Below are 16,504 nucleotides of genomic sequence, written 5' to 3' on the forward strand. Positions count from 1 at the left end.
GGGGGGGAGTGAGCAAGCGGCTGCGTGGTGCTCAGTTGCCAACTGAGGTTAAACCACGACACACTGTCACTCTCTTGTCACTGAAACAAGATATTTTTCTTGCAACACTGAGAGTAGAGAACAAGCAACTCTATTAATCTGGGAGTCCAACCACATTATAGATAAATTATTTGCCAAATATATTCCTATTTCAAGGAAAGAATAGCTGCGGTCTTTGTTCTTTTGAGAAAGAAGAGGGAATTAGATAGGCGGCTTTGGAACGAAAACTCAGGTGCTAGATTTTGCTATGAACTTTAATACTAAATCTTATGAGCGCCAAGACACACATTTATTGGTATACAAACTGGATATAATATAAATTTCTGCTTAAGTACAGTGAAAATTGAGTACCTATTTCAATGCCATCTATAGTAACATGGATGGTATAGAGACCAACAGCTCCAGGAGTCCAGTTTGCACAGTATGTACCATCATTATTGACTCTGATCAACATATTTTCACTGGGTCTAGGCATAAACAAAACAATTAAAATCATTAAACAATTATTGTTTTTTTGAAAATAATTTGTAATAGTTTAGAAATTATTTTTTCCCTTTCAGATCATCTAAATACCATTTTACCCCCATCCATTGTACTAATCCCATATTATTTAGAAGTTATAACCTCTATACCACATTTATTTACAGCAAATGATGAAAGAACACATTGATAATACAAATAAGGAATCAACATTAAAACAACTAAGAATGAAAGATTTTAAACAGAATCTCTAAAAGAAAACAAAATACACAATTTTTGTAGTGTTTCCACCTTTAGACAAGATTATTTGGCAGTCAAGGCTTGTGATTCTGGGTGGAAGCAGAAGTGACAGGACATATTAATTTTAGTCCCTATTAAAAAGTAATTCTTTAATGTTTACCTCTTTGGTGTTGGTGAAGCAAAGCGTAGTTCTTCAAAAGAATAATTTTCATATGCCTATAAACAGATGAAATTCAATAAACATAAAATGTTACCATTATAAAATGATATAAAATGTTATCAATTATACTGAAATCATGAATGAAAGAAAGCAGAGTATTTTCTCAAAGAACATACTAAAATAAATTTACACTCACAAGAAGCATTAAGCAGGGAACCAGAAACCAATTCCAAAACACAGAAAGAGAAACACACACACATATACATACATGAAACAAGTACCTTCACTTCCCCTTTAAATTGCCATTATTTAGATAATAAAGATACATATTGCTAACAAAAGCTTTGTTCACAGTCAAGTATTTGAATCTCTTCCTATCTCACTTGCATGAAAACCCTTTGAATTATTTTAATAAGCTAGATTTCAACTTGCTTGTAGGCACAAATATCCACATAGTATCTAAGGGATACAGCACCATGACGATTTAAGTCAATCTAAGTCTGTGCTGGCATGATATCACCATATTGCTCTCATAATTTTGCATACCATAGAAGTACACAACAATTTGTGTTGCAAGAGACCTCCAGAGGTAATAGAGTTCACCCCCCTGCTCAAAGTAGAGCCACCCTCAAAAATTACATCCAACTTTCAAATTAGGTCAGCTTGTTCAGGGGTGTATCCAGTCAAGTTTTGAGTATCCTCAAGGACAGAGATTCCACAGCCTCTCTGGGCAGCCTGTCACAGTGTTTGTCAACTCTCATTGTAAATTTTTTCTTCCTAATATGTAACCGGAATTTCCCTTTTCACCAGTTGTGTCCATTGCCCCATATCCTTTCCCTGTGCAAGTCCAAGAAGAGTCTGACTTTGCCTTCTCTATAATCTCCCATGAGAATGCCAGTGTCTATGCTAAGACTACTCAGCCAGTAGAAAACTAACCTTAAAAATATAAAAGTAAATAGTTTATACCAGTTTAATTCCCTAGTCTAGCCTGGGACCATATGCTTTCCAGAAGATGGATGGGATAGACTAGCCTAAACTGTTATGAAATCACTGCCTTAGAAATAAAGCAAATCATGATAAACTAAAGATATGTCACAGAACAAAAAAGAAAGGAAGCTTTTCAGTAATCACTGTAAATTGAAAGACAAAGTACATACAGCTGTTCTGAGCATGGATGGGGGTGAGAATTTCAGAGAATGCTGTCAGATCATTAAATAGTTTAAGCAAAATTTAGAAAACACCCCTTAAGGAGCTGGGAAGCAGCTATATGCCATTCAGAAAGCATACAGTATATAAGATACCAGTTATAAAGGCTAGATTTTTCACTGTTCTCCCAGCAGAGAAAATCAGAGACAGTTCAAGCAAAGCAAACAGTTGCCTTATCTGACGTAATCTGGGCTCTGTCCACCAACGTGCGGAAGTCCCTGAGATTCTGGAGTTTTTAGTTTGAGCTGTCTGTGACCCAGGACTTTCCCTATGCTTTCTGTAGCTTACCCTTATAACTTCCAAATGTAGTCAATGAGCACAATCCTAGTTATTTGCCTAGAAGAGTCAGACATCTCTAGATTCATCAATAAAGGATCCTCTGGAAACTCTTTTACCAAACTCTGTAGACTGGCAGAAAAAGGGATAAATTCCCTGAAACATCCTCTATCTCATGACCTGCCAGTAAGTGTACACTGTCTATAGCACAAGATGCAATCAAGACTGCACTGTTCTGCCTGGCTGCAGAAATCTTTTAAAATCTCTATTTGAAGAGGAGGGAGATGGCGACATAAAAAAAAAGGTCCAGAATACCTAACAACTCATGCTACTGCCACCAAGAGGCCAAACACTGCCTCTCTTACCACTGTGGACATGGTTGATTGGTGCTTGGCTTAAGGAAATCCGAAGACATATGGGATACAGTAGTTTTGAGATCAGCAGACAGTGCATTGAAGACCATGTGAAGATAAGAAAGCAAATGTGTTGCAGGTCAAAAACTGCAAACCAGTCCAGTGGATTTACCAATGGAATTCTGGATCCTCTTTCTTTCTACTCAAAGTGAAGAAAAAATCCACTCTGTATTGAGGTGATATTTCCATCAATTCCCACTAGAAACAAAATGGTTTACTTTCACAGTTTCTTGTGAAATGACTGCACTGAAAAGGCCCGTAAGAAGTAGATAATGGTAGTCCCAGAAATGCACGAAGTACCTCAGCAAGAATAGGGGAAGTGATTGTGCCCCTGTACTTGGCACTGGTGAGGCCGCACCTCGAATACTGTGTTCAGTTTTGGGCTCCTCACTACAAGAAGGACGTTGAGGTGTTAGAGCGTGTCCAGAGAAGGGCAACGAGGCTGGTGAGGGGTCTGGAGAACAGTCTTATGAGGAGCGGCTGAGGGAACTGGGGTTGTTTAGCCTGGAGAAAAGGAGGCTGAGGGGAGGCCTCATCACGCTCTACAACAACCTGAAAGGAGGCTGTAGCGAGGTGGGTGTCGGTCTCTTCTCCCAAGTAACTGGCGAAAGGACGAGAGGAAATGGCCTCAGGTTGCGCCAGGGGGCATTAGAGGTTTAGATTGGATGTGAGGAAAAATTTCTTTACTGAAAGAGCAGTGAAACATTGGAACAGGCTGCCCAGTGGTTGAGTCACCATCCCTGGAGGTATTTAAAAGACATGTAGATGTGGTGCTTAGGGACATGGTTTAGTGGGCATGGTGGTGTTGGGTTGATGGTTGGACTCAATGATCTTAGAGGTCTCTTCCAACCTTAATGATTCTATGATTCTATGAATATCCCTGGGCTGCAATGGTTGCCGAGTTACCAGTTTCCCATGTTAAATCAAAAACAACAGGGGGAAAAGAGGTGGGATAAGAACATTTGAACATACATGCAGATCAGCCATTTTGAGTCTCTATACAAGATGTGGTTTTGGGTATCAGTCCCCCAAACACTTCAATTTATTGTCAAGAGGTGAGAAGCTACAGTTTCTAATCGTATTTGGATGTTTCTATCAAGTACTGATATAACATGCAGGCTGGTGTAAAATGACAAGGTCAGGGGACATCTGCAGTTTACACTGAAATGAGTGTGCTCAGTAATGCAGGGAGGGAAGTAGAAGAGAATGTTTACACTTTCTTGAATCAGTACAGTTGTTAATAACCTAATAAAGAACAGCAGGTACACATCTGCATTTCCCACAATATCAGACAGTCCTTAATTTAAGCAGCAAAATATCAGCGCTCTTCAGAATAAAAAAGAGTTAGTTAAAGTTTTGGATGGAAAAGACTTAATCTGAAAGGAACCTCTGGAAGATTCCCCAAAAAGGTGTTAAATGTAGAAGCTAAGCATGTTTCAACAAGTAGAGAGAGAGACTTTTTGTATTTTACCTTGGTTTGTGTCTTTTACTTTTTCACTTTTATCTTTACAAACATTTGTACCTACTAAGATGACTTTAAATTAATACTTGCATTTTCATTTTATCTTAGCCTGATTCAAGTTAAAATTTATTACAAGTTAACGAGCTAACATCAAGCATTCCTCACTCAAAGGGTCCATCAAATCTAGAGATTAATTTCTGGACACCTTGCCCTTGCTCCAACAGTCAGGTACTCCAGAGTACCTAATGCACTGCAAGGTGTGCCACTGTAACATCTGTGTGAGCAGGTTTAATACCTATTACTGGAAAAGAAGCAGCAGCTGCCTGTGGACAATGGTTATCAGAAATCCCACCTGGGTTCCAACTTTGAATAAATCACGTATTTCCTGCCCCCTGCCTCAAGTCACTGGTAAAAATACCAAGCAGCATCAAGCCAAGAAGTGATCTTTGCAGTACCTCAAGTAAAAAAAAAAACCCAAAACAAAACCAAAAAACCCCCCAAACAAGCAATACTTGTCTCCTTGATATACACTCCCTCATTCTAAATATCTTTTCAGACGTGTGATTTAACAAGTTTTTAAACCATTTGTTGTACACTATATTTATTTCATAGTTCTTTCATTGATCCATTAAGACACTATTTAGTAGCCAGTTGCGCTATTTACATATAGCTACTGCAGCACTATCCTCTGTAGAAAACAACTTTGTACACTCTAAAAGATGCTAGTTTGCTGATTCCGGCCCCCCCCCTTAAGTCCATTTTGATTATACTGACTATTATCCTTCTCTAACTGCTGATTAATCACGTCTTATTAAGTTGTCTAACCGCTAGTTATACACATCATGTCACAGCTCTTAACTGGGTCAATATGATATATATATATATGTAAATGTATCGCGGGTTCTAAAATATACTCAAATCAGTATGAACTGTTCAGTTTTCACCTCTTTAAAAACTGTTGCTGGCCAAGTCTCTGAGCTGATCCATTTGGCAGTGGCTAATTTCAACAGCTGTTGTTTAATATTTATGCATTGATACACAAATCATTCATATGGTCTTTTTACTATGCTGAGCTCCTGTTTTTCCCTACGTTCACCAGTGTTAGTTTTTAATACAGATTTACTGCAACACTCCAACTCTGTATGGATACATTGGTTTGATTTCCCCTCCACCATTTCAATAGCTGTTTTCATTTCTCCTGAGTGACTCAGACTAGTTTGTTAATCAGCGTAATCAAAATCAAAGACAACTTTTCTTTTTAAATGCTAATCCAGTTTATAACTGCTTTAGAGTTCAGGCAATTGGCCCTTTTGATGCACCTAGTTTTCTGCTGAACTTAAATATAATCAAAGTAATTTGTAATTAATGTATTTTTAGATTGTGACCAAACTAAAATATACCTTTTTCCTTCTCCTTTGCATACCTTTACAGGCTTTGAATGCTGAATTGTATAGTTATATTGCTAAAATGACAGCAATTTACCTTCATCATTGTAATAGCAATATATCGAGCTTCTTTTACTATCATTGGCTCGTAGGAAGAATCAAGCTTTGGTGAAGGAAGTCCTCCAAAGGTCATATCACTGCTAGGGGAAGCTGCTGTTGCAGGACTCCCTGGTATCCGTTGCACCTTTTTAACTTGTTCTTGTTGCAAAGATGTTTTTTTCTGAGAAACAGGAATAGCTTTGACTTCTACCTGCAATAAGACATGGGATACAGAATATGATTTAGGGAGAAAACACACACACGCATTCTTTTAGATCTGACAAGGTACAGTGACAAAGTGCTTAGAGCATTCACTATAAATCCAGCTGTGTCAAAAATCTGTGTGCCGACACTTAACACTTTGCAAAGCCAAGCACAAAGTCTCTGAAAAATGTAAATGTATAGGAGAGAAGCACCCAACTGACTTTGCACGTGATCAGTAAGGGCCAGTGTCAGTTCTGCCAGTCCCAGAGCACTCCCTGGGAAGCAGCACATAGTCTGGTATGCCTAGCTCTTTTCCCACACAGAAAATGCTACGAAGTAGGGAAGAGAGCCTTCCAAATGAATGCACGGGTTTCAGAGTGAGTCATCAGGGCCTGCTAGATCTGGATCAGCAGTGGCCAGATTGGATCTTGGCTAGCTCAGCCACCTGACTACATGAGCACATTTAACACATATTTTATCTGACTTTTTTTCCCCAGAGATACCACAGACCTCCATTACTGCAGGTAACAGTCAGCTGTACTTAGTTTTCCGAGGAAGAACAGAGTATCTAGAAAATAAGTTTACTCACTACTCATCCTAAATCTGCAATAAAATGTGTTTAATTGCTGCACATTTCATATGCTGTTTTAATTTACTGGAAGTTACATCAGCACATTACACACTGAATGAGCCCAACAGAATAATTAAATTGAATTAAGATTTATTACTTTAATATATTAAAGAAAAAAAATACTAATTAAACAAGAAATCCAGCAACAATTTTGATGTGTATATTTTGACATACACTTTTCCTGATTGATAGAGTAAAATCACTACTTAAAGTTTTCTACTTCCTTTGTCACACATTTAAGTAAGAAACCACACATTTAAATTGCAATCAAGCTGTGTTTGGGACTGATTCTTGTGTTACTGTTGTAGACTCACAGTTCATTAATGCGTTTACAGCTCACTGTAAGGTAACTCTTGATTATTACATCCTATACAAAAAATAGTTTTGAGAGTTCTTATGACAGGAATTATGCCTTTGTATAAGGTACTTCACCTACTTTTGGGCTTGAGCAAAAGCAAGTCTTGAAAATATTCATACTACTCCAGAGTAATAGTGGGCTTTAAAACACAAATGTAACCCAATTTATGAAAACAATGTGAAAAACATTTTGTGTTCAATTTGTTTTGTTTGCATGCTTTGCTGCTTCAAATCAAGCAGCCAACTTTTATACGTATCCCATAGGTTTTACTCCAAAGCCTGCAAGGGTTTTCCAATTCTACCTGAGGCTGTCATGAATACTTCCTTTCCAGTACTTTAACAAACAAACGAAAAAAGACTACAGGAACTTCCAAATATTAGAAACAGAAAATGGGGGAGTGCTGTTGTTCTAGTGTAAAATAAAGCGACTATGAAATGGTCCATCAATGTGCTTCTGATTCTTTTTTCCATCACATGTATTCAGTTTAAAATTTATAATACTCTTTCCTGGCTTACAAGTTAAAAAACGGATTCTTGTCACCTTACACATCACCACCATCAAACATCATCTACAACATTATTTCCACAAGCTACAGATGTATAACTCATTACAGACAAGCTGTAAACTGCATGAAATGGTGTTGGCGTAATACAGAATTTGATAATTTTGTGGATTTAGAGGTAAGAAAGTCTGACTACGCTGAATTTACTAATGCCACTTTCTACCCTATACAGGAGTATTCTGTGGAATATCTACAACAAATACTAAAAGAAGGCATGATGAAGTATAAGAACAGCCCAGATGACAATAATTACCTTCATATTAGGAACATGAACAACATCCCCATACTGGTCTTTTGTTTGTACTGTAATAACAGTTGGCCAACCACATCGAATGTCATCCTTATTCAAAATCAATGATGTTTTTTGAGGATCAGCATATGAATCTGGCTGAAGCCACCTACAGCAAAGATAAACACCTAATATCAAAATCTCTTACAGGCCCCCACAAGATAAATTCTTACTCTACAAACATGGCTTCCAGCTAAGAAAGGATGCAGAAGGTCTGAATACTTAAATGCTTTTACCTAATATATTAATAGAAACAATACGGTCAAATAGTTTTACTTGACTAATATTTGATGTAACTACAGAAGTTCTATAGCTAGTTGTATAGACAAGTAACAGTGCACAGGTTTTGAAACTTAACACATAACTAAACATTTTCTATTTTGTTGCAAAACTTAAACATTACAACTGTAAAGTAATGGGTTTATTCATGCAGCACAAACTTTTTACCTCGCAAGTCGTCCACCACTTGATCCTGGTACACAAGCAATGAAATCTTCCAGAAATGACTGCTCATTGCTTTGTACCTGCAGTGGAAGATTTCCTTCAAGAGCTTCCAAAATGGTTGGTGAGTGAGATAGTGCCAAGCCTTTCCCGAGAATGCCAGAGTGAGATTTGCACACCTTTTTTTTTGGGGGGGGTGTTGGGGTGGGGATGAAAGGATAGAGACAAAACAGCTTTTCAGTATCTTATGTGTAGACACTTTCCCATAATATGATACAACTGGCAAAGACATTTTGGGCACTGAAAACCATTCAAGTAGGAGAAAAGTGGATAAACTTTACTCTGACGGAAGTTCAGTCTATAAAACAATAATTTATGTCAAATGAGACTAAACGAGCTTCAGTTGAGAGATAATTTCTGGAAGAAAGAATAAGGTAACATGAACTTCCATGTTAAGAGTATCCTGAACTGCTGAATTGAATGAAGAGAGCTGTTCTGAAAATGTGACCAATAAGCATGTTCCAAAAGAAACTAAAAGGCTAGAGATATGACTTACAGAAAGGCAGATCTCTTAAGAAGGATATTTTTGGGTGAGATAAAGTACAAGAAATCCCTTCTTTGCAAGAAGGGAAGGAAGGTAGAAAGGTGAATAAAAAATTTAACAGACAGGACTAAAAGCGAAAATTAATCCATTACTCGCATGCACACTCCTAGCTCACATTTTGAATTAGAACACAGTGGGTCCAAGAACAGATTGCTGAAAAAAAGTATTTCTTTCAAGGAACATCTGATTCCTCCTAGACAGTTTCTGTTGACTGTTCTGTCATCTAAGGCCTATGCAATGGTGTCATATGTGGCATTGATATGTTTTTCCAGCAAGTACTGTGACAACTAAATTTCAGAACAGTTGCCCTGAAGATAATTAGGAAAGTGAGACAGAATGTGAAAACTCCTTTTTCACTGTGCATCATCAGCTAGGGGCTATAATTAGGGCACTACTGACCAGCATTAGCTCCCATCACAACGAATAAAATGTATCATCAATCCAGAACAACTGCAATCATATTATTCGGGACTTGATAAATGTTACAGTTCAACTGAAAAAGTGATTTTATTTCTGCAATTACAAAGACGTGTGCAGGATTAATTTTGGTAACATCTAAAATTTGTTAAATTGTGCAACCTAAGCCAGACACGTATATATTTTGAAATATATTTGGTCATCTAACTTCTCTGAGGTATTTTATGCATTTTTTTCTAAGCAGATTTATTTTAAAAGATTTAATGTAAATACTAAACTTCTGCAAGACCTTCTTAAACTGTTTTATAACAAGCCATATTCCCTTATTATAAAAACCTTATAAGTGATTTTCTTCCTTAGCAGCCAAAAAGTTTCAATGCAATTATATGCTGAAGTATGTTGCAATGGAAAAAAAAGCAGTAGTATACCTGTAAAGCAGCCTCTTCAAGAATCTCAAGATCTTCTTCAAATTCATTACCTGCTGTAAAAATAGAACTTATTTTCACAACAAAAAATAAACTTATTTTTCATAACAATAATATTGACATTTAGCTAAGTAGGATGGAATGCGAAATTCAATTCTGTTTAGTGAAGCCTTTCGTATTACAAAATTTAAGTTTGCAAGATGACGCGTTACATTTTTTAACCAGCAGCTGAAAGATTAATATTTTCAAGTAACACAATAAACATGCAGTACTGTGTACTTCAGTGCACAAACAAATTAACAATAAACATTACACAAAACAAAAATCTGGTAGTTGTCTTGTTATCTCCAAGACAGTATGTATGGCAAATCTTTGGATGTAACTAGATACTCTCAGAGAAATATTTTGCGAAGTCAAGATGGTTTCTGGGAAGCAGTACCTCCAAGTATGCACCAGCTGCTCCCTTTTAAGAACTTACCCTAGTAACAGTATTTGAAAACCTGATAAACTCTGCATAATTTTGTAAATTATGATTCCTCCTAAAACATAAAACTCCAATACATTATACAATATTTCTTTCTCACAAATGTAACTCAAAAGCCTGATTCCAGGGTGACCAGAATTGCCAAACACAGTCTTTTAACAGAAAAGTAAAACAGATAAGGTTACCACATTTCTAATCTCTCTCAAAAACATGTCAGGCAATTCTACTAGTACGAAGAGAGAAAGAGAAATGAAAAGAATCAAGTCCTAAGGCATTTTTAAAATTCAAAGAAATAAAGATATATAAGAGCTCTGCTCTCAGAAATAACTTCTACCAAATTCGAAACAATTACTAAGTAATAATGTTAAATACTCAATTTAAATGATCAATTCCACATTGCTGTTTAAGTTAGATCTTGGTCACAGATCAGATCTCTCTCTCAGGAAGAAATATCTTAAATCTGAGCCTTGGAGAACCTGCAAGAAGGAAGTGTGACCTTTTGAACATGGTAACTCAAAGAGTATTTGGGTGTACTTTCAAAGATAGAGTTTTCCTAATACATGAAGGAATCACTGTCTGGTCCATCTTCCTTTGGAGCAAAACAGGCTAAAAGCCTTCTTGATGTCCTTTCAAAACACTTATTTTTCCTAATGGTTCTAGAGGAATACTTATAAAAGTATTTGGCTACTTGTATACAGAATATACTCACTATAACAATTACTAAAAAGCAAGGTCTTTGTGAAGGACAACCTTCTTAAAGTCAATAGACCAAGATAAATCATGCAAATAAAGCTGAAGATGGAAGGGTCCTACAAGGATGCCAGTAACAACTATTAACTCTGATTTGAAGTCAGTTCAATCATTCTATTTTCCCTGACAGAAAGTTTCCAGACACGTCTTTTTTTTTTTTTAAACTCCTATGATGCCCTTTGCAGTGTTCCAGAAATGTACCTGGTGAGAATTTTCAACCATGTGTTTCCTATTTCCTTTTCTTAAAATTCTGCCACATTCATTAAGTTTCTTATTTTCTTCATTAAAATCGCCAGGTTTTAAGAGCACTTACTCTTCAGACCTCTGGATCCAACTATCCGGGAAATAGAGCAGGATTTACTTCACCTACTTGTGGGCAGTGAAGCATGAGATAATGAGCTCAGACTTAGATATTACAAGATATCTTTATAGCGAATGGAGGAGAAACAGGCTCCTCCTTTGGGTGATTAATTTCGTTTTTCTTACATATTCATCTTAGGATGACACGAACCATCCTCTGAAGATGTCTACATTAACTCTAAAAGAAGGTTAGAGCTATTATCTTAGATATAGATGCCTAACTTCTAAATGCCAAAGTTCAGGCATTGTAAATTAAGTTGCTAATTCTTTTCTGGAGTGAGCCTTTTTCTTAGGTTACTTTCTTTAGCCTGTATACATCCACACATGGAACAAAGGTAAAACTGCAGAAATTATAAAATAAAAGTATGAAGTGTCTAACTCAAAGGCCCTTCTTGTGTGTATGCATTACAAGATGTATGTATATTGATATATATTTATTGTATATATATATTTATTGTGTGTATGCAATCAGTCTTTTATATGATTATATAGGTTTTTCTTAAAGGACACTCCATTCCACAAATAAGATACTGCTCTGCCGATGAGCAATGGCAGTAATACAGTATTTTTTAAGACACCATTTCACCTGCAGCAAAAGGTAGAAGATAGATAATCTAGAATGCAGAAAAAGGAATAGTAGTCTGATACTAAGTCATTTAAATGTTGCTCTAGAAAACCACATTTTACCTCTTTTCCTGCCACAGTGTTTTTCTGAGACACCAAGCAAAACACTTAAACAAAGCAAAATTACAGACAACTGAAATCAATCTTAAAAAGGCTGCACAGTGCTTTACATCTGCAAACACTGCTGCCTATAATTCATCAGTTTTGTTTATTCACAGGGTCCAGTGGTCTTGTAGAGAAACAATACATGTGAACGATGCCTGATGTCATTAGCTTTGTAATATTATCAACAACACTAGCAAACTTGGCTGAAGTCCTGGAGTTAGTGTTAAGTAACGATCAGATGAATCAATCGTAATTATGTCAGTAATCAGGAAACTCTACAGGCAATGCACCTATCCCTCCCCTCCTGCAGACCATACATGACCACTTTTATAGGTGGCTGAGACTGCATAGGTAACTTAACTGCATGTTTTATTTCAAATTCCTTCTATCTGAAAGCATATAAAGCCAAACTATGTACCACCTACTTTCGCTTCTTGTTTTAGACATACAAAATTGGAACAAAACAAAAAAACTCTTTAAAGAGAAGTATGAAGTAATAGAAAACCTGGGAAATTAAGTCAGAAGCATTTCAATTTCAGTTGTTTTTTTTTTTTTGCATAGGAGAAGAGCAGGATAAATCGGTGCTAGGGAAGTCAACAAAACTAAGAAGTTAATGCGGCTGTTTGGAGGATAACAGAAGAGGGCACTATTTAAACTATAGAATTGCCTGTACTTTTGAGAGAGAAATACAGATCTACCAGTGTAATTGAGGTGCCTATTTACAACATAAAGTAAGAAACCTGCACATTCAAATACACAAGCAAAATACCGGGTTAAAAAATTCAAATCAGGTTTTGTGGTTATAACTGCACACTGATCAATGCCCTCCTGCTCATTAATACCAGTTCCAGTCTCATTAATAATATTTAAGCTCTTGTTTGTGCCTCTGAATTAAAATGATCAAAAAGATATCCTATTATAGATTATGATCCTATTTTTCCTATACACTAATGTTAATTAGGAGAAATGTTATTACACAGAATACAGCTGCATCATTAGAAAGGTCTAATTCCATCTCTGTACACATTAATTTTCATAAACTCATATTTTTCCTTACATTTTAAATTGCATTTGGGGTACCGTAAACTTTTATTTGCTGCATCTGCTGTAAAAGTATGTAATTTTTTTTGTAATTGTAAGAAAAAAATACTACAGCAGAAATATTTTAGGCTATTACATCTACAGATGCAATGGTTACTTGAAATTTTAAACAAGTAATTTTAAATTTTACAATTCAATGCTGCAGGCATTTTTCATTCAGAAAGGTGTGGAGTGCAGGGAGAAAAAACAGTGAAAGAGAAATACAAATAATATACCTGCACATTTGTGAAGTACCACGAGGAAACTGTAGGACATAGCTCGTACACTGATACACTACCTGTGGATGGGGTGAGTTGGTTCAGATTTAAATGACAAGGTTTCCCTCTTCCCCATACGCACACGAAGGGAACAGTGTAAGCAGAAAACAACACCACTTTATTATCTTGTTTGATTAATTCAGTTTTAAAAATCAATTTTGTATGATCATCTCTAACTGAAAGCGACATTAAGACTTAAAGGTAGTATTCATTCAGAACACACAGAACAATGATGAAATAACAAAGTATGTTCTTTGAGTAGGACTTACCAATAGGAAGTGCTAGATCTTTCTTCATCAAAGCTGCTGCACATGATCCTCCTAAATTGGCCAATTCTTTCTCCAGCTGAATAATACCCTTCAAATTGAAACAAATTTTAAAGCTATATAGTGTCTCAGAAAACAGGACAATGAATGCATTTCCCTGACACCGCTTTATCCTAAGATATTAATTGTGCGTTCCAGTTCGATGTTTCTCAGTGATATTGTTCCTGGCAAACAGCTAGACTGTCATGTTTTGTTGTGACATGGGCCAGAGTACCAAATTTTTAGAACAATTTCAACTAGGTAAGAGTATTAATAAATGGATTACCATGCTTCTGGTAGCCTAGTAAGAACATCTGAAGATGATAATTGCCTTTTGCCTGTAATGTTAAAGAGAAAGGGAACTTCCCAATACAAAAAACCTACCGGTACATATTTGGATTGCAAAGCAATGCTTCTGCTAAGCTGCATATATACACATACCACATATGCTCACATTCCCATCCTGTTTAAAGGTAGTAGTGTTCATAACTTTTTTTCCTCTTCCCTTTCTCTAGTTGGAGAGGCAAGGATGGGAAAAAGATTCCGTAATTTCCCTTTCTCCATTATAAATCCTAGGAGAAGCTCCTGACAGTTTCTCCCTTCTATTCACACCGGAAAGTTATTTATTCCCATTGATGCTGCTGTCCTAGGGAATGAGAAGACTCCCCCTCCCTCCCACCAGACTTCTCACTCAAGCCTGTTCACAAGAAAAAAAAACAAAAACAAAACCAGACCATATCATACACAGAGTTTTCAAATATATGGAGGGAAGGAGGCTGGGTGCAAGGAATAGGGGCAGAGCAGTATGGCTAGGGAGGTTGTAGCTACTTTTTAAACCATAAAGAAATCTATCCAATATTTTCCCTCAACTTGTCCCAGCTACATGCAGGCCAAACCTCTTTAACTTTACTCACAAAAAGGTGTTGACACTAACACCATTTTTAAATTTTAAGTTTTAAACAAATCTGTGAGTGGTTCAGCACAACTGACAAATGCCTCTCATGGAGGAAAAAAAAACAAAACCCAAACCCCACAAACCCAAAAAACTGCAGGAGATGGGAAACCACCATCTGATGGATTTTCTAGGCAGACTTACAGAAACTGGTGTCCTGGTTTCGGCTGGGATAGAGTTAATTTTTTTCCTAGTAGCTGGTACAGTGCTGTGCTTTGGGATTTAGGATGAGAATAATGTTGATAACACACCAATGTTTTAGTTGTTGCTAAGTAGTGCTTACACTAGCCAAGGACTTTTCAGCTTCTTGTGCTCTGCCAGTGAGAAGCTGGGAGGGGGCACAGCTCGGACAGCTGACCCAAACTGGCCAGAGGGATATTCCACACCATATGATGTCATGCTCAGCATATAAAGCTGGGGAAGAAGAAGGAAGAGGGGGACGTTTGGAGTGATGGCGTTTGTCTTCCCAAGTAACCGTTACACATGATGGAACCCTGCTCTCCTGGAGATGGCTGAACACCTGCCTGCCCATGGGAAGTGAGTGAATTCCTTGTTTTGCTTCGCTTGCATGTACGGCTTTTGCTTTACCTATTAAACTGCCTTTATCTCAACACACGAGTTTTCTCACTTTTACTCTTCTGATTCTCTCCCCATTCCCACTGGGGGGGGAGTGAGCGAGCGGCTGTGTGGTGCTTAGTTGCCGGCTGGGGTTAAACCACAACAACTGGCAATATATAAAGTAGGTAAAAAATCCTTCTTTTGGAAAGAGCCTTCAAAATCAGTAATCCTAGACTTGCCTTTTATTCTCTGAGACTCCCAAGCAGACTGAAAAATCTCCAAAATGCATTTTAAACTAACCCCTTGATAAACTGCATCTTTAGGACTCAAAACAGCAGGTTCTGAAATAGCAAGCAAGTAAAGATGTGAAATGTGGATCAACCCACCGGACAGTTCCCTGCTGTGTGAACACCCTTTATGCAGAGGGCAATTTTTGCATGTATTTTGTAGATTTAATAATGACCAACAAAAAGACTTCCTTTTCATTCATCAAAGCATAAATCTATAATTTTTGCAAAAATCCTAGGTTTAAACAAAGTTTAATAGTTCAGTGACACCCGATTCCTTGATGCACTTGCTCACACTCAATGACATCTTTCAGTTTTTGCAGAGACTTCCCTAACAATGAATGTCATTCAATATACTGTAGTTATGTAATGGTACCAGAAGTTTGCCCTTTGGAAGGAGAGAGAGTCAGATGTGCAAAAATGAATCCCACTGACTTGAATTAGGTCTTACCGATACTTTGTTCGTTTAAGCTAGAGAAAACACAGTGGTCGCCAGAACATACGCTTCTTTTTCTACCAGTGGTAACACTTCAGAAAACTGTCATCACAAAGTTTCCAAAAGAACAAGAAACTTGCATTGTGTGTCCAATAGTTTAAGTTACTTATGGAGGCTTTAGTCCTGAGATGCAAGGTAGCTTAAACACCATAAAACTTGCTTTTCTATTTATAGAACTTTAAATTAGAGTATTTGGGCTATAAAAAGGTATGTTTGAAAACAATTACTTGTAACTTTTCTTTAGATGATATAGTTAACATATTGGCTAGCATGTTTTAGCACTGAGTGTTAAAAACTTGCCAGCAGCTTTGTTTGTAAACGCTTTAAAAAAAATCAACAAAGTATATGAATCTGCATCTTTTTTTCGGCTTAAGCAAAAATTATTATTATTATCATAGAATAGTTTGGGTTGGAAGGGACCTCTAAAGGTCATCTAGTTCAACCCCCCTTGCCATGGGCAAGGACATCTTCAACTAGATCAGGTTGCTCAGAGCCCCGTCCAACCTGACCTTCAATGTTTCCAGGGATGGGGCA

General features: G+C 37.0%; 1 protein-coding gene across 1 annotated transcript in view; it reads right to left on the reverse strand.

Moving 5' to 3' along the window:
* MYCBP2 (MYC binding protein 2, E3 ubiquitin protein ligase) overlaps positions 1 to 16,504 on the reverse strand; it is a 195,132-nt gene that overhangs the window by 76,934 nt on the left and 101,694 nt on the right. The window contains 7 exon segments of the mRNA XM_009332100.1: positions 391 to 506; positions 920 to 975; positions 5,759 to 5,971; positions 7,769 to 7,913; positions 8,252 to 8,424; positions 9,695 to 9,747; positions 13,642 to 13,729. Coding sequence (XP_009330375.1) covers positions 391 to 506; positions 920 to 975; positions 5,759 to 5,971; positions 7,769 to 7,913; positions 8,252 to 8,424; positions 9,695 to 9,747; positions 13,642 to 13,729 — 844 coding nt within the window.

Source organism: Pygoscelis adeliae, unplaced genomic scaffold (assembly GCF_000699105.1).
Source record: "Pygoscelis adeliae isolate BGI_AS28 unplaced genomic scaffold, ASM69910v1 Scaffold98, whole genome shotgun sequence".
Taxonomy (NCBI): Eukaryota; Metazoa; Chordata; class Aves; order Sphenisciformes; family Spheniscidae; genus Pygoscelis; species Pygoscelis adeliae.